Source organism: Saccopteryx leptura, chromosome 5 (assembly GCF_036850995.1).
Source record: "Saccopteryx leptura isolate mSacLep1 chromosome 5, mSacLep1_pri_phased_curated, whole genome shotgun sequence".
NCBI classification, from domain to species: Eukaryota; Metazoa; Chordata; class Mammalia; order Chiroptera; family Emballonuridae; genus Saccopteryx; species Saccopteryx leptura.
Window position 1 is genome coordinate 195,240,421 of NC_089507.1, and position 26,030 is coordinate 195,266,450.

At 42.9% G+C, this 26,030-nt stretch overlaps 3 protein-coding genes across 3 annotated transcripts; 2 read left to right on the forward strand and 1 right to left on the reverse strand.

Moving 5' to 3' along the window:
- Nucleotides 1-1,579: 1,579 nt before the first annotated feature.
- On the forward strand, nt 1,580-11,926 carry PRELID3B (PRELI domain containing 3B). The gene is made up of 6 exons (XM_066387340.1): nt 1,580-1,718; nt 5,566-5,734; nt 6,928-7,017; nt 7,573-7,643; nt 8,020-8,122; nt 9,854-11,926. The coding sequence occupies exons 1-6, from the start codon at nt 1,687-1,689 to the stop codon at nt 9,971-9,973; spliced, it is 585 nt and encodes a 194-aa protein (XP_066243437.1). The 5' UTR covers nt 1,580-1,686; the 3' UTR covers nt 9,974-11,926.
- Nucleotides 11,927-12,792: 866 nt separating this feature from the next.
- ATP5F1E (ATP synthase F1 subunit epsilon) lies at nt 12,793-16,361 on the forward strand. The gene is made up of 3 exons (XM_066387341.1): nt 12,793-12,952; nt 14,653-14,779; nt 16,218-16,361. Exons 1-2 carry the CDS (start codon nt 12,921-12,923, stop codon nt 14,774-14,776), a joined length of 156 nt encoding a protein of 51 aa, XP_066243438.1. The 5' UTR covers nt 12,793-12,920; the 3' UTR covers nt 14,777-14,779; nt 16,218-16,361.
- A 1,709-nt stretch (nt 16,362-18,070) lies between these two features.
- TUBB1 (tubulin beta 1 class VI) lies at nt 18,071-25,257 on the reverse strand. Its single transcript, XM_066385749.1, has 4 exons — nt 25,033-25,257; nt 22,065-22,173; nt 21,472-21,582; nt 18,071-21,346 (listed from the first exon to the last, which is right to left on the reverse strand). The coding sequence occupies exons 1-4, from the start codon at nt 25,087-25,089 to the stop codon at nt 20,268-20,270; spliced, it is 1,356 nt and encodes a 451-aa protein (XP_066241846.1). The 5' UTR covers nt 25,090-25,257; the 3' UTR covers nt 18,071-20,267.
- Between the last annotated feature and the right edge of the window lie 773 nt (nt 25,258-26,030).

Consider the following 26,030-nt stretch of genomic DNA (forward strand, 5'->3'; position numbering starts at 1 on the left):
TGGAGGCCATGGAGCTGTCTTCAGCGCCCGGGCCAACTTTGCTCCAATGGAGCCTTGGCTGCGGGAGGGGAGAGATGGAGAGGAAGGAAAGAGGGAAGGGTGGAGAAGTAGATGGGCGCTTCTCCTGTGTGCCCTGACTGGAAATCGAACCTGGGACTTCCACACGCTGGGCCAACACTCTACTGCTGAGCCAACTGGCCAGGCCAAGGACTTCGGTTACTTTTTAAAAATTATCCTCCCTCCTAAATTAACCTGGTTTTTGTTTGTTTTAAACAACCAAACAAGCTAAGAAAATGAGGCAGTGCTTCTAACTAGCTTCTAAGTAACCTGATATAAAGATTTTCCTCCACAGCCATCATTTAAAACGTCAAATTTTCTGTTGGGAATACAAGGTTGTGGGCTGTGGGGGGATCAGGGGAGGGATGGTTTGTCCTGAAAGCAGGGCCAGGCAGTTTGGCTACTAAACAAGTCTCATCTGTGAATGAAATCTTGCCCATTCCCTCCTGCCTCCTCACTTCTTAGTCATTCATTCATTCATGCAACAAATAATTATTATATAGGTACATTATTATGTAAGTGATCACTGAACAAGTATGACAAGAGCTTCACCCTCAGGGCATACAGTCTAGTAGAAGTTGAACAGATAAACTTGATTTCAATAATTAATTCATTCCACAAATAATTATTGATTATTTTCTTTATCAATAAGTAATCAATCATTAAGCCTCTACTTTAGGCAAAGTACTGAGAATCATTGTTAAGCAAGACAGGCAAGATCTTTGGCCTCCAAGGCTTACATTGAGTGGCAGTTTAACAAATAAACAAACAGTGTTGTGATGGAGGAACTAGGTGTTTGGGGAATCTGCTGAGGAAGGGTGATGGAGGAAGGCCTCTCTGTGGGGCATCTGAGCTAAGGCACATCCTATAAATCCAGAGCCATGAAGCTTTCCATCTGTACCATCTATCATCCATGCTTCTTAACTACACCCTTCATTCAAACGTGAATCATACTGTATGATGTTAGATTCTCCTTGTGAATTTGTCTTCTCCCCGTCTAGGGTCATAATCTCTGGGAGGGCAGATGGAAGAAGCACAGAGTTGAGCTGTAGGTTGGCTGGATGACTCTGAAACCCCCATAACCTGAGTTGAGATGGAAGGTGGGAGGTATTTTCAAATGCGACACCATGAACATTTATTTGCTCAAGTGAACACTACAGGCACTGTCCACCTGTCAACAGCCCTCGCAACGCAAGGCGAGGATGGACGGGACGGGTAATGAACCGACCAGGCAGGCTGGGCGAGAGCTCCTGGGAACAAGCTGGGATTGACCCAACTCTGCCAGAGGTCAGCGCTCCCCGCTACGCCCGCGAGGGGGCGGGCCAATGGCCGCGTGCCGCGCCTGCGCAGCACAACGCCCGCGCCGGCGGCTCCAAACGCTGCCCCCGGAACTGCGCCGACGCGAGGCGCCTGGCGCAAAGGGGCGGGGTTTTATTGCGCCGCGCGCAAGGCTGGGGCCAAACCCGGGCCGGGATAGGGCGTGGGGCACTGCGTCGGGACGTCCTGGCGTCGGGCCCGACGGCGCGTGCGCGGTGCGCGGCCGGCGGGGTGGCTGGGGGGAGGGGTGGGGGCCTGTGTGGCCTCTCTGCCTCTTTGCGCCGCTGGGTCACGGCGGAGATTGCCGGCACCATGAAGATCTGGACCTCGGAGCACGTCTTTGAGTAAGTTTGGGGTGTGGGGCAGGTCGGCGGGGAGCGCGGGGCAACTGTGGGGTGTGGGAGGGCAGGTGGGGCCTGGAGTGGTGGCGAGGTCGAGGCGCCCCTGAGGAAGCTTCCAGGCGTCGGGTCGAGTTGGGGAGCTGGGCCTGAGCCCCACGAGGTTCTGGGGGGCGCGCACGTCGCCCAAGGAATGGGCCCCCAGGGGACAAGGCGCCGATCTCCAGGCCCAGTCGCCGCCCCGAACGGGAAGGGGGCCTACGGGGAGCCATTGCGGCCTGTCCCTTCGGAGTTGTGGGAGCATCGCTGAACACGAGGTGCTGGACGACACTTGGAGTGAGAGCGGTTCCTCGTCCAGCACACCCGGATTCCAAAACCGGTGGGACCCGGAACCGAGAATCCCCAGGGGAAGGTTAGGCTCTGTAGAGACGGGTCGCCCTAGCACCATGTGGGTGGAGTCTAATCTCCAAATGTGACTTGACGAGTTCAGGCGACCGGAAGGCGAACCGTCTCTGGCAGCTCGTCGTTTGTAGGAACAGAGCCTTGGGATTGGAGCCGGTTGACCTCAGGCCACCCATTTCCATCTGAGACCTGGAATGAGGTGCATCGCCACACTCAGTGACATCTTAGCAGGAATTTTTAGTAACGGAAGTGAGTGGGTCTTTAACCATTTAGATGTTGGGAATTAAATTCCCTTCTGGATCCATGATTGTGTATACTAAAGAACCACAGGTATAATAAGCTGTGGTTGTTGCTGAAGAAGTCCATCAGTCATCCCAGCACTCTTGGTTGATAGGTCTTCGTCTCGCTGATCCCAAATGCTACCCTTGTCCTAATGGTCTTGATTCATATGTGAGTACATTTCTGAGCTGTCTGCCCAATTTCACCAATCTTGCTCTGAGAGCCACACTGTTTTAACTTCTATAGCTTTGTAGTGTGTTTTAGTATAGCTATTTGATTTTTTTTTTAACGACGTTTTAAAAGAAATTCTCAACTTTTTTTTTTTTTACCTACTCAGTGAATTGGGCATTTTCAGGAGTTCAGTAATCCTGGAAAGTGTAGAATGTGAGAATCAGAGGGAAGATTTCTTCCTAGTTTATTATTGTTCTGAGGGGGAAGATCTATATTTGTAGTCTTTCTGACGTTCTTCAATCAGGTCACATTCTTAGGTGCTCCATTTCAGCCCTTGGGATCATGGGTGGTTTCTTTCTTGTGATCCTCCCCTGAGTTTAAATGTTTCAGTTGTTCGTTCTATGTTTTCCCTAACACTGTTTTCTACTTTGTCACCTCCCCCATCTCTGCTCTCTCTGCCCTATTTCCTTTAATTATCTCCCCCTATTCTTCTTCACTCTAAGTATGCAGTGAGATTCTTTTCTTGCCTTCTTGTCTAGTATTTCATCAGAGGATTAAATGATTCTTAATCTTTCTTTTTTCTCTTTTTGTCACACACTTCTCTGACTCAGATTTGAGGAAAAGTCTGGACCCTGTTCTCAGAAAGCAGACATGTTCAAGGAAATTCTGTACACACCCTGGGAGAAGAGGTCCTTGTCCTGGCTCTCCTCAGACTAGCAGTACTTTTCGGTCACGGTCCCAGCTGATGTGCACACACTTGGGCACCAAAATCTGTACTTTGGGCTCTAGCCTGTCTTGAACTTCAAATCCTTATTTTCAGGTCCTACCAGATATCTCTACTCACATGTCCCACAGTCTCTTCAAACTCAGTGTATCTGAACTTGAAGTCTTCCTCAGAAATCTGAGACTATTTCCCAGTGTATCCCATCTTAGGAATGTTACTAACAGTATCTAAGTCAGGGGTTGGGAACCTATGGCTTGGAGCCAGATGTGGCTCTTTTGATGGCTGCATCTGGCTCGCAGAAAAATCTTTAATAAAAAAATAATAATGTTAAAAATACAAAACATTCTCATGTATTACAATCCATTCATTTCCTACCGCTCATGTTCATGGTTGCAGGTGGCTGGAACCAATCACAGCTGTCCTCCGGGACAACTCAAATTTTTATTGGATGCTGCCTAACATATCCACGGGTTGTTATATGGCTCTCACGAAATTGCATTTTAAAATATGTGGCATTCATGGCTCTCTCAGCCAAAAAGGTTCCCGACCCCTGATCTAAATCATCATTCAGTGTCTTACTGATCTTTGGTTTTCCACACTTGCTTCTGAGACTAACATGTAGTTGGCATCCAGTTGAAGTCATTCATTGATTCTTTCAAAAGCTATGAGTGCCTACTATGTACCAAGCACTATTCTTTCAATTGGCAGAATTTGTTGCTATTTTATTGGAATTAACAGTGTCTCCTACCTCATGTTTTAGGTGAAGAAATTGGACAGATCAGTAAACCACCACCACGTTCTCTAGACTGCCCTTTAGTGCTGTCTTTGAATGTCTTCCACTATGAGGTCTTGTCACATAATTACACTGATACAGTTAAAATTGATAGAAGACTGGAAGACTTAATCATAATAGGCCTCCTTTGGAATATTTGAGCTCATTCTGTTTCATAAAGCAGTCTTAGTTCAAGCTAAGTCAACACCAGTATTTTCAAGTTGGCTGAGAGAGGAGAGAAGGACTAAATTACAAATATTGCATAACCACCCTGAAGCCATGCAATTATTAAATTTTTTGAGGGGATGGGGAAAAGTGTCAAGTGCAAGAAAGCTAGCTGACCATGGTATGTGACTAGATGGAGACTGGGAAAGGGTTTGTCCGATTTTCATTTTAGATAGTTGCCTTGGTAACAATCAGTGTTTGGCCTGTGTCACTCTTATTTGTAGGGACTGTTTAGATTAATAAAGTGGCTCTGCTTATATGCCTGCATTGATTGCTGAATTAGGCCTGAGATTAGAAACATAATGAGGTTCATTTATATAATATTGTAGCAAAAATGAAAACATTACAAATAATGTCACTGGTTGTCCAGGGTTCTGGGAAATGAATGGTATTGAGATTTTCCACCTGTCAACATAAAGTAGTTTGTCAGGCTTACTTCTCTGAAAAGTTAAGTCACCTTTTCTATTCAGTGTAGTTAATAAGGGCTCTTTTGAAGAGGATGTCTTTTGTACAGCATCTTATTCACATAAGTTGTGAAGTGAACAAAGGTACATCACATGTGAATCACCCAGGCACATATGCTTTTTCAAGAAATAAAGAAGCTGCAAGTTCTATTTCAATCCTTGAAGATATGCAAATGCTTATTATATTAAGAAAAAATATTAGAAAATAGCATATTAGGAGCATCTTAAAAACATTATATTGAGTGACAACAGATAAGAATCCTTAGAGCAAAGCAATGGATAAAGATTGACTAGAGAGGGTCACTGTTATTTATTACCTTAATATAGAGAAAAATACATTTTTAAAATGATATTTTGAATCTTTTTGTAATCACTGTAAGAATTTATGGTGCATGTTATTTATTACTTTTTAGCTTCATACACTTGATATCAGACAAAAGAATAAACGGTATAAAAACAATTTTTATTGCTTGTTTCTGTAGAACACAAATTTTAAGTGAAATTTGATTCTTAGAAACAAAATTTATATGTGAAAGTGGACTTGGTAGAAAAGGTTGTTTAAGAAACTACTGTGATACTCTATAGCTTATTATAATCTTTATAGACATTAGTTGTACCATATAACCTGTATATTGAAAAAATACTGAAACATATATGTTTAAAATGTAGATTGACCTCCTGAAGTTATCTTTCAGTGTTTCCGAAAATAATTTCCCCTCGATAAATTAAACTTCAATTGTAAAGAATTATTTGATGGGTTCTAAAACTGGCTTAATTTCTATGCATAGTTTTGAATGTTTGTGCTTTATATTGCAGCCACCCATGGGAAACTGTTACAACAGCTGCAATGCAGAAATACCCAAACCCTATGAACCCAAGCGTGGTTGGAGTTGATGTATTGGACAGACACATAGATCCTTCTGGAAAGTTGCACAGCCATAGACTTCTTAGCACAGAGTGGGGACTGCCATCCATTGTGAAATCTGTAAGTGTGTCTTTATTCCTGCAGAAATGTGACTGTAGGAGAGAAGTTTTCTAAACCACATTATAATTTCAAATAGGTTGTGGGAGCAGATTCTGAATGTCATTTTTGCATCAGTTCAAATTGTATTATAATAAACTTGAGTTATGAGTGTATAATGAATTGGAAATATTATTACAGTCTTCATGAAGGCACCCAATAAAACTTTCTGAAGGAAGTCAGCTAATGCTCTGTAATCTAAAAAGTTATCTTCTACTTTTCCTGCTTTTGCCAGCAACTTGAGACCAATAGCAAGATTTGGAAGTAGTGGTCTGATGGCAGTTGTCTGACAGTTGTGTGGTCAGCAGTGGTTTGTGCACATGAAGGAAGCAGAATATTCTTGGACTTTGTATTGCCACGTTTGTTCCAGGGTCTGGCATTCCTCTTCGTACATTTAAAAGCATAATTCTTTTCAGTTACAAGGAAGAAGTCTTTAGTGATTCAACTTAACTAGCAAGAAACAGGAATGCCAGTTTATAATGTGGGAGAACTCTGGTGTGATAAGTGGGCCCAGTTTTCAGTAGACGTTCCCTTTCTAGAAGGTAGGCCCACTCAGAAAACTAAAGTATACAATTTTCAACAGCAAAATACTGATTATGTCCTTTCTACAGACCACTGCCTTGGATAGTGGGGATATAGAAATGAGCAAGATTGGGTGACTGCTTGGGGTCAGAGCACAGGGAGTGACACTCACTAGGTGCAATGGCCTCCTTCCTGAGATGGCTGCTTTTCTGTCTGGAGGAGGACGCCGTGGCACCATCCCCTTGGACTGCCCTAGGAAAAAACTGTCTGAGACTCTTGAGCTCTCTTTTTTCTAGGTGCCATATTTCCTCAAACACTGGCTCCCGGGTCAAACTTCGCTGCTCCTTTGTCACACCGGCAGCTTCAGCATCCTGCCTTACTGCAGTGTGTTCACTGTGGGCTGCTTGCTAATTGCCTCTGGGGAGGGTTCTGTGTGGTGTCTCATCTCATCCATGGTGTGAGAATTTCTGTTCCTCTCAGCTTGGCTTCCTTTCTGACCTTTGTCTGGTGCCTCATGGTTTTTATGAAACAGATATTTGGTTCAAGACATGAACACATTTTACTTTCAAATAAAATATTGATACACTTGTTAAATCCTTCCTCCTCTGATTACTAATTGTGGATGTTTTATTTAGCTTATTGGTGCAGCAAGAACCAAAACCTATGTGCAAGAGCATTCTGTAGTTGATCCTGTAGAGAAAACAATGGAACTTAAATCCACTAATGTAAGTTTTGGCTTCCTTTTGTTTTTATTTTAAACTGTTTGGCTTAAGTGTTTGTCTCTTCTAGTTGAAGAGATGAACCTAGCTCAATAAAGTGAATTTGAGATTCTGCGCAGACTACTGCTCACAAAAATTAGGGGGTCGGGGACTGTGCAGATTCTCCAGTACTTTCAGCCTTTTATATAGTACATTTTACCAATAAAATAAAGTTGGTTTTGCATCTCATTTGCATAATTGAACAACTTTGTTTGACTTATCGTTTGCTTTTCTGATGTCCTTGTTTAAAAAAAAATCAAATGCTCCTTCTTTTATTGCTTCATATTTATTTTGAAATATCACCTAATTTTTTGAGCAGTATATTATTGTAATGCTTTTGTCAAATTTATTATATTTTAATGAAAAACAATGAATAATGAAATTTAAATTCTATTTACAGAGTAATATCAAAATGGTTTTGTTTGTTTTCTGTATTTAGCTAGTGAGTTTGGGTTTGTGAATTTCATTTTGGAATTGTTTTTAATCTTGTCTTCCAAAATGATTTGACTTTTTTCCCTATAGATTTCATTTACAAATATGGTTTCAGTAGATGAGAGACTTATATATAAACCACATCCTCAGGACCGAGAAAAGTAAGTAAAAATGTTTTAACAAATTTATTTTACAAATGTTTTAATTCTTTACCAAATGTTTCTTTAACCTTTTGAGTAGTGAGTTTTTTTCATGCTGACCCCTGGGAGTGAGGTTTTTTTTTTTCAAAAAATGTAATTAGTTCCAGTTACAGTTTTATTAACTTAAAATCATGTTTGTTTGATAACCAATTTATGGAAACAAGAAGAACATACATTTGCCTTTTTTTTTAATGTTGCCGTACACATTTTTAAAATAAATCAATAGTACTCTGGATGTCAGGAGGCACAGGACGTACATGAACATTCGTACTACTCACAGGGTTAAAAAATGAAAGTTAAATCATTCTGAAGCTGTGTGAATTTTGTTTTGTTTCAGAACTGTTTTGACTCAAGAGGCCATAATCACTGTGAAAGGAGTCAGTCTCAGTAGTTACCTTGAAGGGCTGATGGCAAGTACGATATCCTCAAATGCTAATAAAGTACGTAAGGCTGCTCCCTAGTTGCTATTATTCCTGGGCTTTGTTTCTGGAAAAAACTTAGCGCTGAATGTGTGTTTGTCCTCACAAGCTGACTCTCAGGCACAGTACAGAGAGAATCCTGATGTTTTCACAGGTTCTGGGGCCCAGCACACCTGGGTGGTCACACCCAAGCTCTAACTTTTTCCAGCGTTCAACCTTGGGCAGTTAAGTTACCCTTGTTATTCCTTAGTGTACCATCTGTGAAATGGGGATTAACTTCCCGTCTTCCAGGGTTAAGCATGAAGAGTAAATGAGATCACATGGAAGTGCGTGGCCCAGGGCCCAGCACATGGGAAGTCCAACCTTTTTTCATTATCTTCCCCTTGCCTTGGGTCTATTGTAGACAATACTTTTCCTAATCACCCTACTCTGTGTATTTATTTAACACAATGGATGGGTGAACAGATGTGCTTTATACATTTAAAGAGTGAAATTTTTTTTCCACCACCACCCCAGCTAATTCTTTCCCGTTTGAGAACACATGATTTAAACTAAGTTTAGAGAAAATGATGCTTAGTGCACTCTTTTATAACACATTTAATGTAATTAATTATTCAGCAGTCAAAAGATATTCACAGATGCCTTCTCTGTGCCAGGCAGAGTGCTAGGCTAGTCTGGGGATACAACAGGAAATGAAGAAATGTGGTCCCTGCCCTCGTGAAACTAAGGAAGGCAACATTAATCACACAGCATATCATTAGGAAAGGAAAAGTACAGAAAGGTATGAGAGTTTTCAGTGAGTGATGTTTCTGTTGCATTCTGAATGAGGGGTTGGTTGGTTGTCAGGGATGTGCAGGAAGCATTTGACACAAGAGCTGGTGTGCAAAGGCCCTGAGACAGAAAAAATGAAATTCTTTTCCTAAAGGTACAGCATTAAGTGCCTGGAGAGAATGGTTGAAGTCAGGGACCAGACCTTACAGGATTTTGGTTTAAAGCTTTGGTTTAGAGCTTGTATAGGGTTTTTTTTATTTGTTTGTTTGTAATTGATAGAAGAAGGGAGGGAGAGAGAGAGAGAGACAGGAACATTGTGCTGCTTCTGTATGTGCCCTGACCAGGGATCAAATTAGCAACCTCTACACTTCTGGTTTTAAAATACGGACATTAAAAAAAAAACTGACTGGTGGTGGCACAGTAAATAGAGCATCAACCAGGGACACTGAGGCCCCAGGTTTGAAACCCCGAGGTCACCAGCTTGAGCGCAGGGTTGCCAGCTTGAGCATGGGATCATAAACATGACCCCATGGTCTCTGGCTTGAGCAAGGGGTCACTGGCTCTGCTGGAGCCTGCCACACCCACATCAGGGCATGTATGAGAAAGCAGTTGATGAACAACTAAGGCGCCACAACCATGAGTTGTTACTTCTCGTCTCTCCCTTCCTGTTTCAAAGGAAAAAAGGGATTTAACATCAGCCCTATACAGGGGATTGCTCTGATTATGAAATAAGTAAAACATCACTGTCATTTCTTTTGAGAACATTTTTTTGTGTACAAAATAAAGATGATTTTGTAGATTAAGCCAGTTATTCAAGGCATTTGTTATTTGATAAGTAACAGGAAGAAGCAAGGATAGAAATCCATTCTGATGAGGTTTAGTTATACTTGTAATGCTCCTTGCTACTTCCTGATGTGCCATATATTTGATAGGTGCCTTTGCTTGCACTCAGTAATGATAAATGTGTTGGGTTTTTTTAAGGGTCGAGAAGCAATGGAATGGGTCATACATAAATTAAATGCTGAGATTGAAGAACTGACAGCTTCGGCAAGAGGGAGCATAAGGACACCTATGGCAGCGGCGGCATTTGTAGAGAAATGATGATGAAAGTTGGCATACAATATCAGTCCCCGGATCTCTTCTAGCTGGCATTATATTTATTTGTTATTTAAAAAACAACTATATTTTAGGTAAAAAAAATTTTTTTAATAAGCTGAAGAAAGGCTATGCGACTTGATCAAAACAAAGGTACAGGGTTGCTAAATAAAAGAGAACATCTGAAATTATTAATGTTGTTTGAAATGATGTCTGGTTTTGAAGATTCCAGTACTTATGTGAAAATGTAACAATTTTTGAAGGGTACTTGGAAATGAAGGTTAGCATATGAACTCTCCCTCAGGTGGACTTGTTAAGCTTTCCATGCATTGGGACTCTCCCTGGCTTTGGACCAACCCTGGAACAAAGCAGAGCCGCCCCTGACTACGTGCAGTTGCCTTGCCACAGTAAACTTCACGAGGGGACTCACTTTCAAAGGAGAAATTGTATCATTTTAAAAGATATATTAAGTTGTATAAAACAACTTGCTCTACTATAAACCACCATTAAAAACTATAGTGTTATAATTTGGTACTTAAATGACATTTTTGGAGTGAAGATTATCACTGAGGTAATATGTAATTCCAACAAAAATACGATTTGATTCTATTAAATAGTACTGTATTGATTTGCCAAAGTTTTGTAACGTCGTGAAGGTTATTACCTTCCTTGGATTTGTACTTTCTGAGTTAGTATGCTGTATCGTGGGCTGGTTATGTTAACTGAAAAAATAAAGTTATTACCAGAATTTTGTAGCATTCTAAACTTAAACAGAAGAACAGCTGTTCACATCTTTTAGCAATTCACATTTGCCTAACTTATAAATTGCCATGTGTCAAAATCATGGTTCTGTAATTGTTAAAGCATGATATGTCAGGTTATTTGAATAGAATTACTTTTTGAAGTAATTGTGACCACAAAACATCTTTTTTACATGAGGAGCTGTACATCATCTGAAATTACTCAAATGATGTCTTGATCTGAGGCATAAATCCCAGGTACTTAATGTTTTTAATAATATGGTGCCAGTGCTCATGGTGGGGGTGGCAGAGAAGAATAAAAGAACAATAGGAAGGGAAAATATTGACCTAAACTAACCACTACATGAATTGCTTGTGGCTTTTATTTATGGGAAATCCTCATTTGGGGAGCCAAAGGGTAGCTGCACTCTGAAAAACAATCCAGGAAATGTATTTTTGTCTCATATTTTTCTAGCAGTTAATTACCAACCAGTAAAAAATACCTTTGATACTTGAAATTGTTGCTTATAGAGTATTTTTGTTAAAAGGTGATGAGCTCTTGCCTTTAATTTTACAATGCTTAATATGATAAGCTTTTAGTCAGGTTTCCTATAAAAGAAACCAGGTAATACCATATTTCCCCCATGTATAAAATGCACCTTAATTTGAGGGCCTGAAAGTTATTGAACTCGTTTTATTCATAAAATTCATAACAATTCATCACTGTCAAAACTCCCAACCATTAGCTTGTCCTCATCTGTGTCTGATGACGAATCACTGTCTTCAACAGTGAGCGCAAAAACAAGCTCAAAAAAGTGGGAAATGCAAGTAAAAAACATCTACAACTGTGTAAGATACACCCAGTTTTAGAGCCCAGATTTTTCTGAAAAGGGTGTGTCTTATGCATGGGGAAATACGGCACATGTACATAAACCACAGAAATAGTATACCAAACTATTTAAAAGTCAGTGGTTTTCTACTTAACATACTGTTTAGCGTAAGACTTCTTAGGGCATTTTAAAAGCAAGTGAAGTTCAATGAGGCTTTGATTATTTTTAATAACCAGAAATGTTTTTTCCAATTGAAATAACATTTCAGCTAAAGAAAGCATTGCTAAATACTAATATTTACTGAAAAGTTGGCTTGTATAATTTTTGCAAATGATACTTGTTCTGGAAAAGGTGTAATGAATGCCCTGATAAAAAGTTTTCTTAACAGATTTGATTGTTTGATTTTTTTTATTCTGATCTAATGATAATTCTCTAAATTTTTATTTCCTGTGTAGTTACTCCAACTGGTAGTTTATGGCTTTTATCAGTTAAAATATAAATGCCCAGCAAGTAAATGCATCTGAGAGGACTACACCAGAAGAGTGTTTATAATAGATTAGCTTCTTGGACTAGAGTATCTTACCCTCTTTAATATTAAACGTGGGTCTTACATAAATTAAGAAAAACCTTTCTTGTTAACAAAAACTGACAACTATGATTTTTCCTGATTATAATGTTTTTTTCAATGTGAAGAGCAAAGTAAGATTTTTTTTCCTCCTTTAATAATAGACTTAATTGCCAGGGGCTAACCGGCTCTGTGCTGCTGTGATGAGCCTTTCTCTAAACTAGACCCGCTGAGACAGGGATTTCCTGACTCAGGTATCTCCCAATCCCTCAAGCCCCTTTCCCTCCTTTTGCCCCTGTCCTGGCACACAGCATGAATTGTCCTAAGACCCTGGGAAAGGCCCGGCCTGTTCACTTGTTGACTGCAACTTGGGGGTGGTTTTCAGTGTCGCGTGGGGCAGGCCCCAGGGCTGGGTGCATTCTGATACAGATCTCGCTTATAGCTTCGCGTCTCGCACCCCTGAAACCACGCGGCCTCGTGTTCCTTCTTAACTCCTCTCGCCTGCTGGGGTGCTACGAAAGCTCGCGGGGCGCATAGTCAGGGGCCGCCGAGCCAATCAGCAGGCGATCCGACCGGCCCGCCCGGGGATTGGCGGCCGAAGTCCGGGCAGCGCGCCTCCATTGGCTCCCGGAGCCGGGGGGATTCCGAGGCAGGGCAGCAGGGGCCGTTCAGACGGGCCCCGAGCCGACAGGATTGGCAGTCCGGATCCCCGCCCCTTCCGCTCCTCCAGTTTGACCTTCCGGCCACTGGGTCGCACGCTGAGCCGACATTGAGTTATCCTCGCGGTTCGGTTCACCCAGGCCCCCTCTCGCGACATCATGGTGGCCTACTGGCGACAGGCTGGACTCAGGTGCGCCTGGGCCTCGGGATGGGCTCGCGGAGAGGACGCGGGGCGGCCGGGGGTTGGAGGTCACGCGGGCGCGGCAGGGATCGGGCGGTGAGCGCGCCCAAAATGGCGGCCGCACGGGCGGGGGAGCCCGGGCGCAGTCGGGCGCAGCCGGGCGCAGCGCACCTCGTGGGTGCAGTGTGCGCGAGCACCTGTGTGCCAGCCTCGGGGTGCAGCTCTGCACTTGGCGCGATGCCGCCGACCCCTTGGGCAAACGCGATGCTTTCCCAGAGACGGCTGTTCTTAGGCGCAGATCCCTTGCTCTTTTCATGAGCTCCGTTGCAAACAGAAGTGACATAAAACTTGGGAACTAGAAGGAAGGGGGGAAGAGTTCTCTTTATGTAGCCCCTGTCAGTGTTTTCAGGCCTTTCTTTCCAGTATCATTAATGGTAATGGTACACACTTAACTCCTGTTGCTTTTACCTGCAGAGAGAGCCCTGCGCACAGGTCGTGGCTCATGGAAGCTCAGATACGGAACCCACTTGAGGACCTAGTATGTAGGGTAACAGGAGAGACATCCGTCTAGGTTACTATGTTATCTGTCAAACTTGTGTTCTCTGCCTGTCACCCAAATGAGCTTATACCTTGCTCCAGGTTACACACCTTACCTTCCTGGATAAAGTAGTGGTGGCATTCTTTGGGTGGAGGCCTATCAGGCACCTGAACAACCCAAGAGTTCTTGACTTGCGAGGTCATGCAAAGCTTTGCAGATTGGAAGGATGAGTTACAGGAACGGGTACCATTTATTAAGCACCTACTATGTGAAGGACTTGGTGACTCATGCTTTCACTCTTTGTCTCTTCTCCCACTCACCGGTGGGGCAAATTTAATTATCCATCTGTTTTACTCTATTGTTTCTCCAAGTGGATAAATGAGCTGAAAAGATTGAATAGCCTGAAGGTCGCCCTGTTAGTAAGTGAAAGTAGGCATTGTAACGCCTACCTCTTGGCCAAAATAAATGCAGATCTAAAACAGAAAAAAAAGACAGCAGCAGCCTTCCTGTTTTCAAAATTGTAAACAGTAAGCTGACATCTTCTGGAAAATAAAATGTGATGGGAATCCATCTACCAAACAGGAAGCATGATGTTAAGATATTTTGCTAGAATTGATGATATTCTCAAAGGATGTTTCAGTCTAATAGGGAGACCATGATTGGGAAGTATTTTTAATGGCAGACTTGTGAAACAGAATCCAATATTCTCAGGAAAACCTTTAAATAATCAGAAGAAGAACTTTTCATTCAAAATAGTTTTTTCTCTTAATTATATATACTTTACCTTGTAAGGATAATATAAGAAAAAGTTTTAAGTAAAGAAATGGAGGAAGGAATCCCTCACGTTATAGACTCTGTCAATATTTTGGTCTATTTCCTGTGCTGTGGGATTTTTAAAAATAGGTATTTTTTATTTTAAATTGATATATATTAATGAGGAAAACAGTACCAAGCAGAAAAACTAAAGACCACCCATCCTAACACCAACTAAGACATTTCTTCCTGTCTTTTTCTTTGTATTGATTCCTTTCGGCATTAGTCATTTCTAAATCCAGTTCTATAATAATGTATCATTAAACCAAAATTAAAACTATGCCGAGAAAAAGAAAACCAGTTACACAACTAGTCTGGCTGGATCATTGATGATAAACTTTATATCATTTTCTCCCAGCTACATCCGGTACTCCCAGATCTGTGCAAAAGCAGTGCGGGATGCACTGAAAACGGAATTCAAAGTAGCCGCGGAGAAAACTTCCGGGAGCAGCGTAAAAATTGTGAAAGTGAAGAAGGAATAATGTGTAAGTTCTGATTGATTTAGAAGACTTGCATCTTATATATTTAGAGAACCTTTACAAATCAAAGTGATTTCAGTTTTGGAGTTTGTCCTTTGGTTGGGGGGGGGGGGCAGTCAATCAGTACATATAGCAGTTAGTGGGATAATAATTTTAAAGCATACAGATTATAGAAGTCCCGTGGCATAATCAAAGAATCTTGTTTTTGACAAGCAGAAGTAATTGGCACGTTGCTTTTCAGCTCATTTAGCAATGCTTAGGTAGAGAGCCATCTGATTTTAATTAAACTTGTTTCATTTGCACAAAGTCAGATAATTTGGAAGATAAACTCCGCATTTTTATAATTGCTGTTGGAGTTACGTAACAGTTCAGGAGCAAGAAAAATTACTGTTCTTTGTGTTTTTGTTTGCTCCATACCTGCTAATGTTCTCACAAATCACTACATAAATGGAAAGGCTGCGAGTACAGGCAAGGGTCCTGCCATTTAACAAGCCCTAGAATCTGCCAAACCCTGAGTGAGCACTGCTTTGCCAAAATGCATTATGCTTTCAGAGAGTTTGGCTCATTTCACTTCTCCAGAGATGCTGGTAAAGTTACATTCTATATAAGACAGTTTTGTACAGATGATAACTCAGACTTTTGTGCTCCAAACTACTGAAGTGATTTGATCTGTAACCCACTTTTTTGACATTGTTATTTCAAAGATAAGGCAAATTACCAGAGAGATGTTTTTTAGGTTTAGTTCTTGTTTTGCTTTTTAAAAAGCTTCAGCCCCGCAATAGCAGGAAAATGTGGTAAATATTAATCCTTTGGCAGCTTGTGTGGTTATGAGCAATTTTACTTATTAGAACTGTCTCCCCTAAGCACTTTTCATTTTCATTTTGAATTAGTAAATATTTTATTACAAGTCTAGAGATTAGGTCTTTTGAATTTAGTTCTTTTTCTAGGGGCTCTCTGTCTAATCTCATAATTCTGGATAATGAGACCTGGCTTGATGTTGGGTTGTTTTGTTTTTAACAATGAGCTGAGAAAATCACAGCCCTTCTCTGCAGCACAGTCTAGCAAAACTTCACATCTCACTTTCTTGACCTTGTGATATCCTTCGACCGAGAAGTATTGTCCAGCTCCATACATAAAACATTGACCATTCTCCATATGTTCTGCAAGGGATTCGACCCCCACCCCATCAGTACAGGGAGATTTTAGTGTCTTTTAAAGGCAAAGTCATTTCTTTATTGCTACGTAAGTGTTTGGGTTTACTTAGCAGTGAAGTTATTGCCTGTTCAGCCAGGGCCCTGCTGAGAGCCAGTGTTCTTCCCCATCCATGTGACTTGAATCCACTGTTATATAATTCATTGTTAGGAAGTTATTTCCCCCATTCGTGTTGGATTTTTAAGAAAACACAGAGGACTAGCAACTTTTGCATTTTCTTTTTTCCTCCTAGACCCTGACTAAAGCTTGAAATGCTACATTTTCAAGGTGAAGATGTGTGGGCACATGTTAGAGGAAACTGAAAAGGATCTCACTTCATGGGGCGGGGAATACCTGGCTGTGGATAGACAATGCCAATAAATTGAAGTATGGCTCACTCAGGCTGTTGGTATTGGTTTCCGTTTGACGTGGCCCTTCTCTTTCTAGGGACTGTACAACTGCGGGGTTATGACCATGTGAACTGAGGTTTCTTAAGTAGGGAAACATTTCCTATCTAAGACCAAAGAGATACAGAAAACAGTTTATAAAAATGACTCCAGGCCTGACCTGTGGTGGCACAGTGGATAAAGCGTCGACCTGGAAATGCTGAGGTTGCCAGTTCAAAACCCTGGGCTTGCCTGGTCAAGGCACATATGGGAGTTGATACTTCCATCTCCTCCCCCCTTCGCTCTCTCTGTCTCTCCTCTCTCTCTCTCTCTCTCTCTCTCTCTCTCTCTCTCTCTCTCTCTCTCTCTCCCTCTCTCTCCCTCTCCTCTCTAAAATGAATAAATTAAAAAAAAAATGACTCCAAATATAAAGTTCTCCTTCCTGACATTAACTGACAAAGTTAGACTGGGTCACTGAGGCTCTCATTGGCTCTTACCTTTGAACTGCAAAAGTCGTGTCCAAACCGCAGGTGGGTGACCCACTGACTGCCCCCTTTGTGCAGCAGCGAGCGGTCTTTCAAGGTAACGCTGTATGGCCAGTAGCCTAAATGAAAATAATTACTAAAACCCTCGATTAGGAGAAAAAATACTAAATTGCAGCATTTTTTTTTTCTTGCTCACTTAAAATCTATAGAGAAGAACTATTAATGTTGGGATTTATCTAAGCACAAAACTCTCATTGTTTGATAAATGAATCTATATTCTGGGAGCATTGCTCATAGGAAATGAGGCAGTGCTATTCAATAACTGGCTTATCGTGTTGATGGCCAAGCTGAAATTAAAATCTAAGGTTCTTGACTGCAGTCTCAGACGTGATGATTACAACAGTTAGATAGTGTTTGCGGGTGATTCATTTAGTCATTAAATATTTACAGATGAAGGATTATTGGAAGTATTTTGTTTTTATCTTTCTTTGAAAGTTGGAAATTTGGCCTAGTAAAACTCCATTGCAAAGTTAACTGCTTGATTTTAACTGTTTTTGGAAAACAAATAAATTTGAACAGGAAATTTTGAAACACTTTAGCTGGTACACAGGGACCAGTTCTTACCATGGTACTTAAGCTAATAATAATTTATCAGGGCCACTTAGCAGTGCCAAGAAGGAGCCTAGAAAATGTCTTTGTTCTCGGCCTGTGGAGACAACTTCCTGCCTGTGGGACACTTGACCTGTACGTTTTATTTAATCCTCAGCACAGGGCATGCTCGGAGAAGCAGCAGAGTGAGTGGGAGAGCTGGGCACTGGACAGCCACTTAAGGGCCCCGGGAGTGCTTTGCCTTGGGCTGCTGTCCTGCTGTTTTTAAAAAGTCAAAGCACCTGGTTTGTCAGTGTTTCTGTTCCCGAGATGAAAGTGCTAGGAAGCATCTTTCATACAGACAAGAGTCAATGAATCATGAGACTGGGGGGGTGAGGGGGCGTTTTAATGACCAGACAAAATAACTGAGGCAGAGGGCTAAATTATTTCCAGCCACATAATTAGAGATAAGTCGTTTATTAGGGAGACAGATGTAATAATTAGAGGTGAGATTTAGGGACAGGGCTTGTGACACAGCAGGGATTAAAAGAACTGAATAAGAAACAAATTTACTGCCAGCAAAGATTCTTTGAGGCTCTTTCTCTGTGATTAAAGAATACCCTGAACTGATAACTGATGAAATACACTCCACCCCAGACCTGCGGGGTGGTCTGCAGGACTGTCCTGAGTACCAGGGACCCTGATCAGATCTAGTTGCTGGTATTTTAATCACTAGTTGGGGACAGTTGAGGGTGTCCCTGATCTCTTTCTCTTGCAGGGCTGGGTGTGAGATGAAGGAATTGGACAAGCTCTCAAAATCTGATTCTATTGTGCTGGTATCGAGAGGCCAACGTCGCCATAGCAACCATACCACTAAAATCAGCTCTTCAAAGTCAGAGGGGACAGATTCTTTTGGTTTCTAGATTTTTGGTGGGTTTACTTTTTTAATCTATTTCTACCATGCAAACGAGTAGGCTGGTTAAGACACATTTTTAAATATTTTTAACTAAAATTAATCAGTCGGGGTGGTTAAGACTCCAAGAAAAGGAATTTATTTAGTCTGAAATAAAGCAATTGAGCCATTTAAAATGGAATTTCTTTGTATTTTAATGATTACTATTGAGCAAACAAAAATCTTTACTGTAAATCAGAATTTTTTGTTAATTTAGATTTATATTCTTCCTTGCATCCATTTAATTGCCTTTTTAGACTTGAAAAAGAAAGCACTAGAGGAAGTGGGTGTACACATTTTTATATAATCACAGGTTGTAAGTCTTTCTAACACTAGGGAGCTTATGAATGTCAAAGTAAGAGTATACAGGTGCTGTTTCTTATTAAATCTGATTTTGTTTTTAGTGATTCTTGAACCACAAGTTAAAGGTATTTAAAACTTTTTTTAATTTTGTAAATAGAAATCTTCCCAACATCAAGACTCAAATTTCCTCTTAGCAATTTTAGTCATTTCCTCCTGATGTGTTCACAAGAAGTGAAGTTTCTCGGAATGAGCGACTGTTAGCCTCCCGCCTGCGGCCTTATTATTGCAGATTATAGGAGCAAATCGAGAGGCGAGGACCCAGTTGCCTGCAAGTAAATATTTCTTGTAGTAGATCGGAGCATCTCCCCATCACCAGCTACCCACAGACCAAACATAGAGCTCAGTGGTAATTCCAGAAGGCCACTTAAACCTTTATGGCCCTGAAAGGGACGGCCACGCTGTATGTCAGCAATAGGTAAACTGTAATTAAGCTATGGATGATTTGATTACGCTCTTGTGTATTTGGTCCTGTTGTAATGTGAGCAGATTAAAACCGTGTAATGGTTAAAGCTGTGTCATCATGCAAACATTTATGGCAACTTCTGCAAATTAATTTGAACTGTAAAAGTTCCCTAATGAGATGATGTCCTCCGTAACCAAGAAAGACACTGCAGCCTTCACTGCTTCATTTTTCTGTTTGAATGGTTGTTGGGCACACGCCATGCCCTTTCTGAAAGAGCCGAGGCTGCAGATCGTCCTCAGGAGCTGATGGCGGAGTGGAAATGGAAAGGCCATTTCAAAACAGCCTCTACAAGAAAACCAGAGACAGTGGCTGATGCAGCTCCCAGGGCTCAAACTCATAAGAAACTTGAAGTGTATAGATAAATGTGTCTTGAAAGCTAGCTACTCAAAAGTAAAGAGGGGAGGGTTGGAGCTCCTGAGTTTTGCTTGTCGTTTTTGTTTTTGCGTTCAGCCAAGTATTTGTGTGGAGGGGGTGCGCTTTCCTTCCTCCTTCTTCCCCCTTCCAGTCAGTGGTTGCATCATGCCCAAGGCGACACAATTTACTCATGGACGTTGCCGCCTTTACCTCAACTGTGTGGCTGCCCACACACAAGTTAGTCCACTGGCTACTCTGAAAACAAGCAAGCACGGGAGGGCAGGATACTGGGCACCAAGGCAGAAGGGCAGGTGCGTCTCAGCACTGGCGTCCACAGGTAACGTCAGCTGCAGGAACTCCCCAGCTCCCCGCATGCGCATGTGCTGTCCTGGTGCCTGGCACTGTACTGTGCATACAGTAAACACCCAGGAAACCTCTGCAAGCAGGGAGTGCTTTACCATAAATTCACTTTGCTATTAAAAGGAGTGCATACAGTATGCATTGAGTGTACGTGCCAGCAGAAGACCTAATGCCTATCAGTGTTGCCCCCACCCCCGCCCCACAGTCCTGTGTCAAAGCTGAGCCCGAGTGGCGACGTAGGTCTGGCTGGCTGTGCCACAGGGCAGAGCAGGCTGTCCAAAATACTCTTGTAAAGAGAGCCTTGTGCAAGTGGCTGCACCCTGCAACTGATGCTGACAACAGCTTATTGTTGTTAATGTTCCTTAGTTTCTGCTTCGGTTTCCACCTCCCCCACGACCTCTGCGTCTTCCTCTAGAACTGCTTGGGCATCTTGAAACTGTTGGTACTCGGATATCAGATCGTGGATGTTGCTCTCAGCCTCCACAAACTCACTTATGTCCATCCCCTCGCCAGTGTACCAGTGCACGAAAGCCTTCCTTCTGAACATGGCAGAGAAATGCTCAGACACCCTGGTGAAGAGCTCTTGGATGGCCGTGTTGTTGCCTATGAAGGTTGCGGCCATGTTCAGCCCCCGGGGTGGGATGTCGCAGACGGCCACCTTGACGTTGTTGGGGATCCACTCCACAAAGCAGCTGCTGCTCCTGGTCTGCACGGTGAGCAGCTGCTCGTCCACCTCCTTGGTGGACATCTTTCCCCGGAAGATGCAGGCCACTGTCAGGTAGCGGCCACGCCGGGGGTCGCAGGCAGCCATGGTGTTGCGGGCGTCAAACATCTGCTGGGTGAGCTCTGCCACCGAAAGGGCTCGGTACTGCTGGCTGCCCTGGGCTGTGAGCGGGGCGAAGCCAGGCATGAAGAAGTGGAGGCGGGGGAAGGGGACCATGTTCACGGCCAGCTTGCGCAGGTCAGCATTGAGCTGGCCGGGGAATCGGAGGGAGGTGGTGATGCCACTCATGGTCAAGGACACCAGGTGGTTGAGGTCACCGTACGTGGGCGTGGTCAACTTCAGGGTGCGGAAGCAGATGTCGTAAAGGGCCTCGTTGTCGATGCAGAAGCAGGCGTCGGCGTTCTCAATCAGCTGGTGGACGGACAGCACCGCGTTGTACGGCTCCACCACCGTGTCCGACACCTTGGGCGAGGGCATGACGCTGAAGGAGTTGAGGATGCGGTCAGGGTACTCCTCCCGGATCTTATTCATGAGCAGGGTGCCCATGCCGGAGCCCGTGCCCCCACCCAGCGAGTGCACGATCTGGAAGCCCTGCAGGCAGTCGCAGGCCTCACTCTCGCGCCGAACCACATCCAGCACGCTCTCCAGCAGCTCCGCGCCCTCCGTGTAGTGGCCCTTCGCCCAGTTGTTGCCAGCCCCAGAGTTACCTGCAGCAGAGGAGTCATGGTTACCTTGCCCTGGGGGGGGGGGGGGGATAGGGGGGGTGGAGAGAGGAGGACACTACTAGGAGGCATCCTCATCGAATCCCAATGAACCTTCCGGAAAAACCTACCATGTACAAAACTGTCTGGTTGAAAGAGAGCTCCCAGTTTGCTACATCGGATGCTGTCCATCGTCCCAGGTTCCAGGTCCACCAAGACGGCTCGGGGCACATATTTCTTACCTGTGTGGAAAAATAGGAAGAAGTCAGCACACTGTTGTTTTTCTAAAAGTTAATGTTTCATCAAAATAGAACCTTGTGATACTGGTCCCCCCCAAAAAAAGGAAGAAAGGTGTCTTTGGTAGAAAGAGATTTGAAATCACATCCTGACCCCAACAACAATCATGCAAATACCTTAAAAATAAAATCATCTTTTTCCAATATTGTTTTGTTTTGTTGTATTGCCAATGATGGAAATTCTGTTTCTATTCGAAATGCTTCTGGCTTTCATTTAAAAAACAAAATAAGTAGGGTTGGTGCTTAAACTAACTCATGTTAAGATATGAGTACTCCCGTTTAGTGACTTTTTTGAACAGGAATTAGGGACCGATCACTAGGGATTCTGCTGCTCTGCCTGAATATTACTCTTGTGACATCTCATGGGCCCCCCTTCTGACCACGCCCCCGGGACTGGTGCCCACAGCTCCCAGAGTACAGCATCCTACCGTGGGCCTCGTTGTAATACACGCTGATTCTCTCCAGCTGCAAGGCACAGTCCCCACCGTAGCTCCCAACCGAGTCGATCCCATGCTCCTCACCAATCACCTCCCAGAACTGAAAGCAGAGGAGGGGTAGTCAGGGCACAGAGGGACCCCAAAAAGGCCATATGGGCTCCAGCGAGCCGGTTCCCTGGGTCTGTCTGACCATCCCTTCCCAAGATGTGCTCTCTGATCCTTTTGTAAATTCCCTCTCCGTGGCATAATTTACTTTGTGCCTCCACTACGCGTGAATCTGAAGACTACATTCTGTACCCACCGGAACTCCTAAAATGAAATGTCAACACATATATATTATTGGACTTGGTTGTTATTAAATTCAGGTGTTTACATTGAAGCTGTTTTTCAGAATGTCACATGAGACAGTGTGTCTCTAATTTCACCTTATAGATTCTGGATCAAAAACAGACTGATTGCTTAGCTGACTTCACAATAATGTTTCATTTTATTTTGGAGATTTATTTTCATAAAGTTTTTTCCCAAAAGCCCATAGGTGGGACATCTCACAATTCAAGCAATGTTTATTTTGTATGGTTACGTGAACACATAATTCAAAATCAGGCATAGCTTATTCTCTTGTAACTGTTTGAAACATATTACACTTTCAGTCATATATACAGTATTTATTAATATAGATATGTGTCAGGCTCTTGGTATGGAAACAATTCTGAGAGGCTTCTTCCCTTTGCCCTACAGAAAAGCACATAGTACAGAGCAACGAAAATATATTCATTTATGTTAAAGTCCCCAAGGGATTTTTCCCAGCTATATCTTGTAATTGATGACTCTGCTCCAGCCGTGGCCTTATTTATAGTAAATTACCAGTACTGTCCAGGGTGTGGAAGAATAAATAAATATAAGTTCTATGACACCACAAATTAAAAGTAACTTCAAGTTCCTATGGCCCCAAATAATAAGTAGTGGCCAGGGCTCAGCTAAGTCCCTATCTAGACCTACATTCCCTCTCGTGGTCCTCTGTCCGTATTATCTTCCATCTTCAGAGCAGCGGGGGCTCAGGCCCCCACTTCTCTGTGTTTTAGTGTTGAACATCTTATCGCTGTGGCACAGAAGGGTGACTGCTTCTCTTCAGTAATAGTCTTGGCCCCAGGTTTTAAACTCCTGAGTTAAAACACTGGTTTTTGCATAGCTGCATCATCTGTAACAGCCAAAAGTGGGAAACAACCCAAGTGCCCATGGAGGATGAATGGATAAATATATAAAATGTGGTTCATCCACAAAAGGGAATATTATTCAGCCATAAGAAAGGAAGGAGCCTCACCAGGCAGTGGCACAGATAGAGTGTCAGAGTAGGACGCGAAAGACCCAGTTTCGAAACCCCAAGGTCTCTGGCTTGAGCACAGGCTCATCTGGCTTGAGCGTGGGGTCGCTGGCTTGAAGCCCAAGATCGCTGGCTTAAGTAAGGGGTCACTCACTCTGCTGTAGCCCCCTAGTCAAGGCACACATGAAAAAGCAGTCAATGAACAACTAAGGTACCACAACGAAGAATTGATGCTTCTTATCTCTCGCCCTTCCTGTCTGTCTGTCCCTATATGTCCCTCTCTCTGTCAAAAAAAAAGAAAAGAAAAAAAGGAAGGAAGGAAATTCTGATGCCTGCTACACATGGAGGACATCATGGTCAGTGAAATAAGCCAGTCACAAAAGGACAACTACTGTATGGTCCCACTTATACGAGTAACCTACAGAAGTCAAATTGATGGAGACAGAATAGAATGGTGGGAAGTGGGCAATGGCGAGTGATTGATTAGTGGGGACAGTTTCATTTCTGCAAGATACACTAAATGATATACTTTAAGATGGTTAAGATGCTAAATTAAAAAAATTTAAAGGCAGTTTTAATACAGTTCATGCTTATAAAAGTAATTTTAAAATAGCAATGAAACAATCAGATACTGTAGAATTGATCATCTTAAAATTAGGGTTGGAGGCATTGGGCTCTGTCATTGTTTTTCTTAGTGTTAGCCAACTGAACCAGGTCCATCATAAAAAGATTTAAGGGGAGAATAAAAACATTTATATTCCAAAGGTTGTATTTTAGTTCTTTTTGTTACTGTGCACAAAACTTAGGTTTACCTCTTAACTTTTATTTATTTATTTATTTATTTATTTATTTATTTATTTATGTGAGAGGAGGGGAGATAGTGAGGCAGACTCCCACTAGCACCTTGACCGGGATCTATCCAGCAACAACATGTAGGGCCAATGCTTGAGTACCAAGCTATTTTTAGTGCTTGAGGCCAATGCACTGGGACCAACCAGGCCATCCTCAGCACCCAGGGCCACACTATGCTTGAACCAATCAAGCCACTAGCTATGGAAGGGAAGAGGGAAAGAAGGGAGAGAGAAAGGGGAAGAGAAGCAGATGGTCACTTCTCCTGGATGCCCTGACCAGGAACTAAACCCAGTACATCCATATGCTGGGCTGACCCTCTTTCTATCCACTGAGCCACTGACCAGGGTCTTAACTTTTCTATTGCATATTAAATGGAGCAGTAGTTGATCTTTTTTAACTTTATAACATAAATATGGGAGAAAAAGGAAAGATAGCTTAGTGATTTGGTATCAAAAGTTTCCCAACAAACTTTAGTAAACTGGAGACAAATGACTGTTTTTAGATATGAAAAGTTCAGTGCTTAAGATGAAAAGTAAAAATGGTCAACATGTGTCTCACACACGGAACTCTGCCAAATTAACATGAATTAACCCTTAAGCCTTTGCTATTTCCTGTGCCTCTTCTATAATTAAATGCATTGTTTAATAATCAAACACCCAGCAAGTGCACGCAATCTACTCACTGACTGAGGTAGGTTCAGAGCTGGCTACGCCTCTAGGCTGCTAAGTACTACATCTTAGTACTGGGAAGGTACTAAGGTACTGGGAAGGTACCAAGCTTCCTTACCTTGGCTCCGATCTGGTTACCACACTGGCCAATCTGAATGTGGACGATTTCACGCATCCTCTCTCTGTGCCCAAGTGTAAGATCTTCACGGAATCCTCAGACTCTGAGAGAGCTGCCCTTCCCTGGTATGAGCCCAACACCACTGTGGCCAATGCTGTAGTGTCACCAACTGACCCACCTAGAGGCCCAATACCCACCCTTCTGTGCTATCATTCTAGGGACGGGGGTGTTTTCTTCCTCTCCCAACACAGAATATTGCCCGGTCATTTCCTGGAGGTCAAAGCCAAAGGCTGCCTTTGTGCACAGTGCCTGGAGATCTAGCACCAGTGTGGGCCTGCCAGGATGGACCTTGGGCACCAGATGGTGACGCATAGGGTGTGACAATTGATATGAGGCTCCTACTTGCTGGAATGACTGATACCACCTTCAAAGAGCTTCCCATTCAAACCAGTTGTTTTATTACAAATCCTTTTGTGTGAACCCATCACTTGACAAATGAGACCAGGCATGATATCCCAGAGCAAGAAGTGACTGCACAGTCACACAACCTGTAAGACATCTCCCCACCCTCACTTAAGAACTTGCCGTGACTCACACTGTCTTCCGCTGTGTTCCCTAAGGAGTGGTCTGAAAGCCACTGATGGCACTGGGTGACTTTTGGGGGTGACATGAGTGGACAGCTTTTGTTCTTATGTTGTATACCTTAATAGAAAAAAATAGCTGATGTTTACAGAAGTAAAATAATGAGGGAAAGTTTCTTTTTTGAGCTTGGCCGAAGCTGTCAAGGCAATATGTGATCATCAGGAGTTTGGGAAACTACAACTAAGAAAGAAACTACAATCTATACTCCATTCGCCATCAGGGCCTTTCCTAACCTGGCCCCAAATGCCTTCGAGCCTCTTCTCCAGACCTCGGTCCTCAGAGAGCCTGTGCTATGAAGGGACCAGAAGACACGTCCACACCGGACTCTGGGTTCAAGGCTCACACCTACACTGTGC

Bases quoted from the DNA above. Each gene is read 5' to 3' on its own strand.
- TUBB1 (XM_066385749.1), bottom strand. From the start codon at position 25,089: ATGCGTGAAATCGTCCACATTCAGATTGGCCAGTGTGGTAACCAGATC. The intron at 22,174-25,032 runs GTAAGGAAGCTT...CTCTGCTTTCAG, and splicing joins GTAACCAGATCGGAGCCAAG to TTCTGGGAGGTGATTGGTGA. The intron at 21,583-22,064 runs GTAGGATGCTGT...TTTTCCACACAG, and splicing joins GTATTACAACGAGGCCCACG to GTAAGAAATATGTGCCCCGA.
- PRELID3B (XM_066387340.1), top strand. From the start codon at position 1,687: ATGAAGATCTGGACCTCGGAGCACGTCTTTGA. The intron at 1,719-5,565 runs GTAAGTTTGGGG...TTTATATTGCAG, and splicing joins ACCTCGGAGCACGTCTTTGA to CCACCCATGGGAAACTGTTA. The intron at 7,644-8,019 runs GTAAGTAAAAAT...GTTTTGTTTCAG, and splicing joins CATCCTCAGGACCGAGAAAA to AACTGTTTTGACTCAAGAGG.
- ATP5F1E (XM_066387341.1), top strand. From the start codon at position 12,921: ATGGTGGCCTACTGGCGACAGGCTGGACTCAG. The intron at 12,953-14,652 runs GTGCGCCTGGGC...ATTTTCTCCCAG, and splicing joins TGGCGACAGGCTGGACTCAG to CTACATCCGGTACTCCCAGA.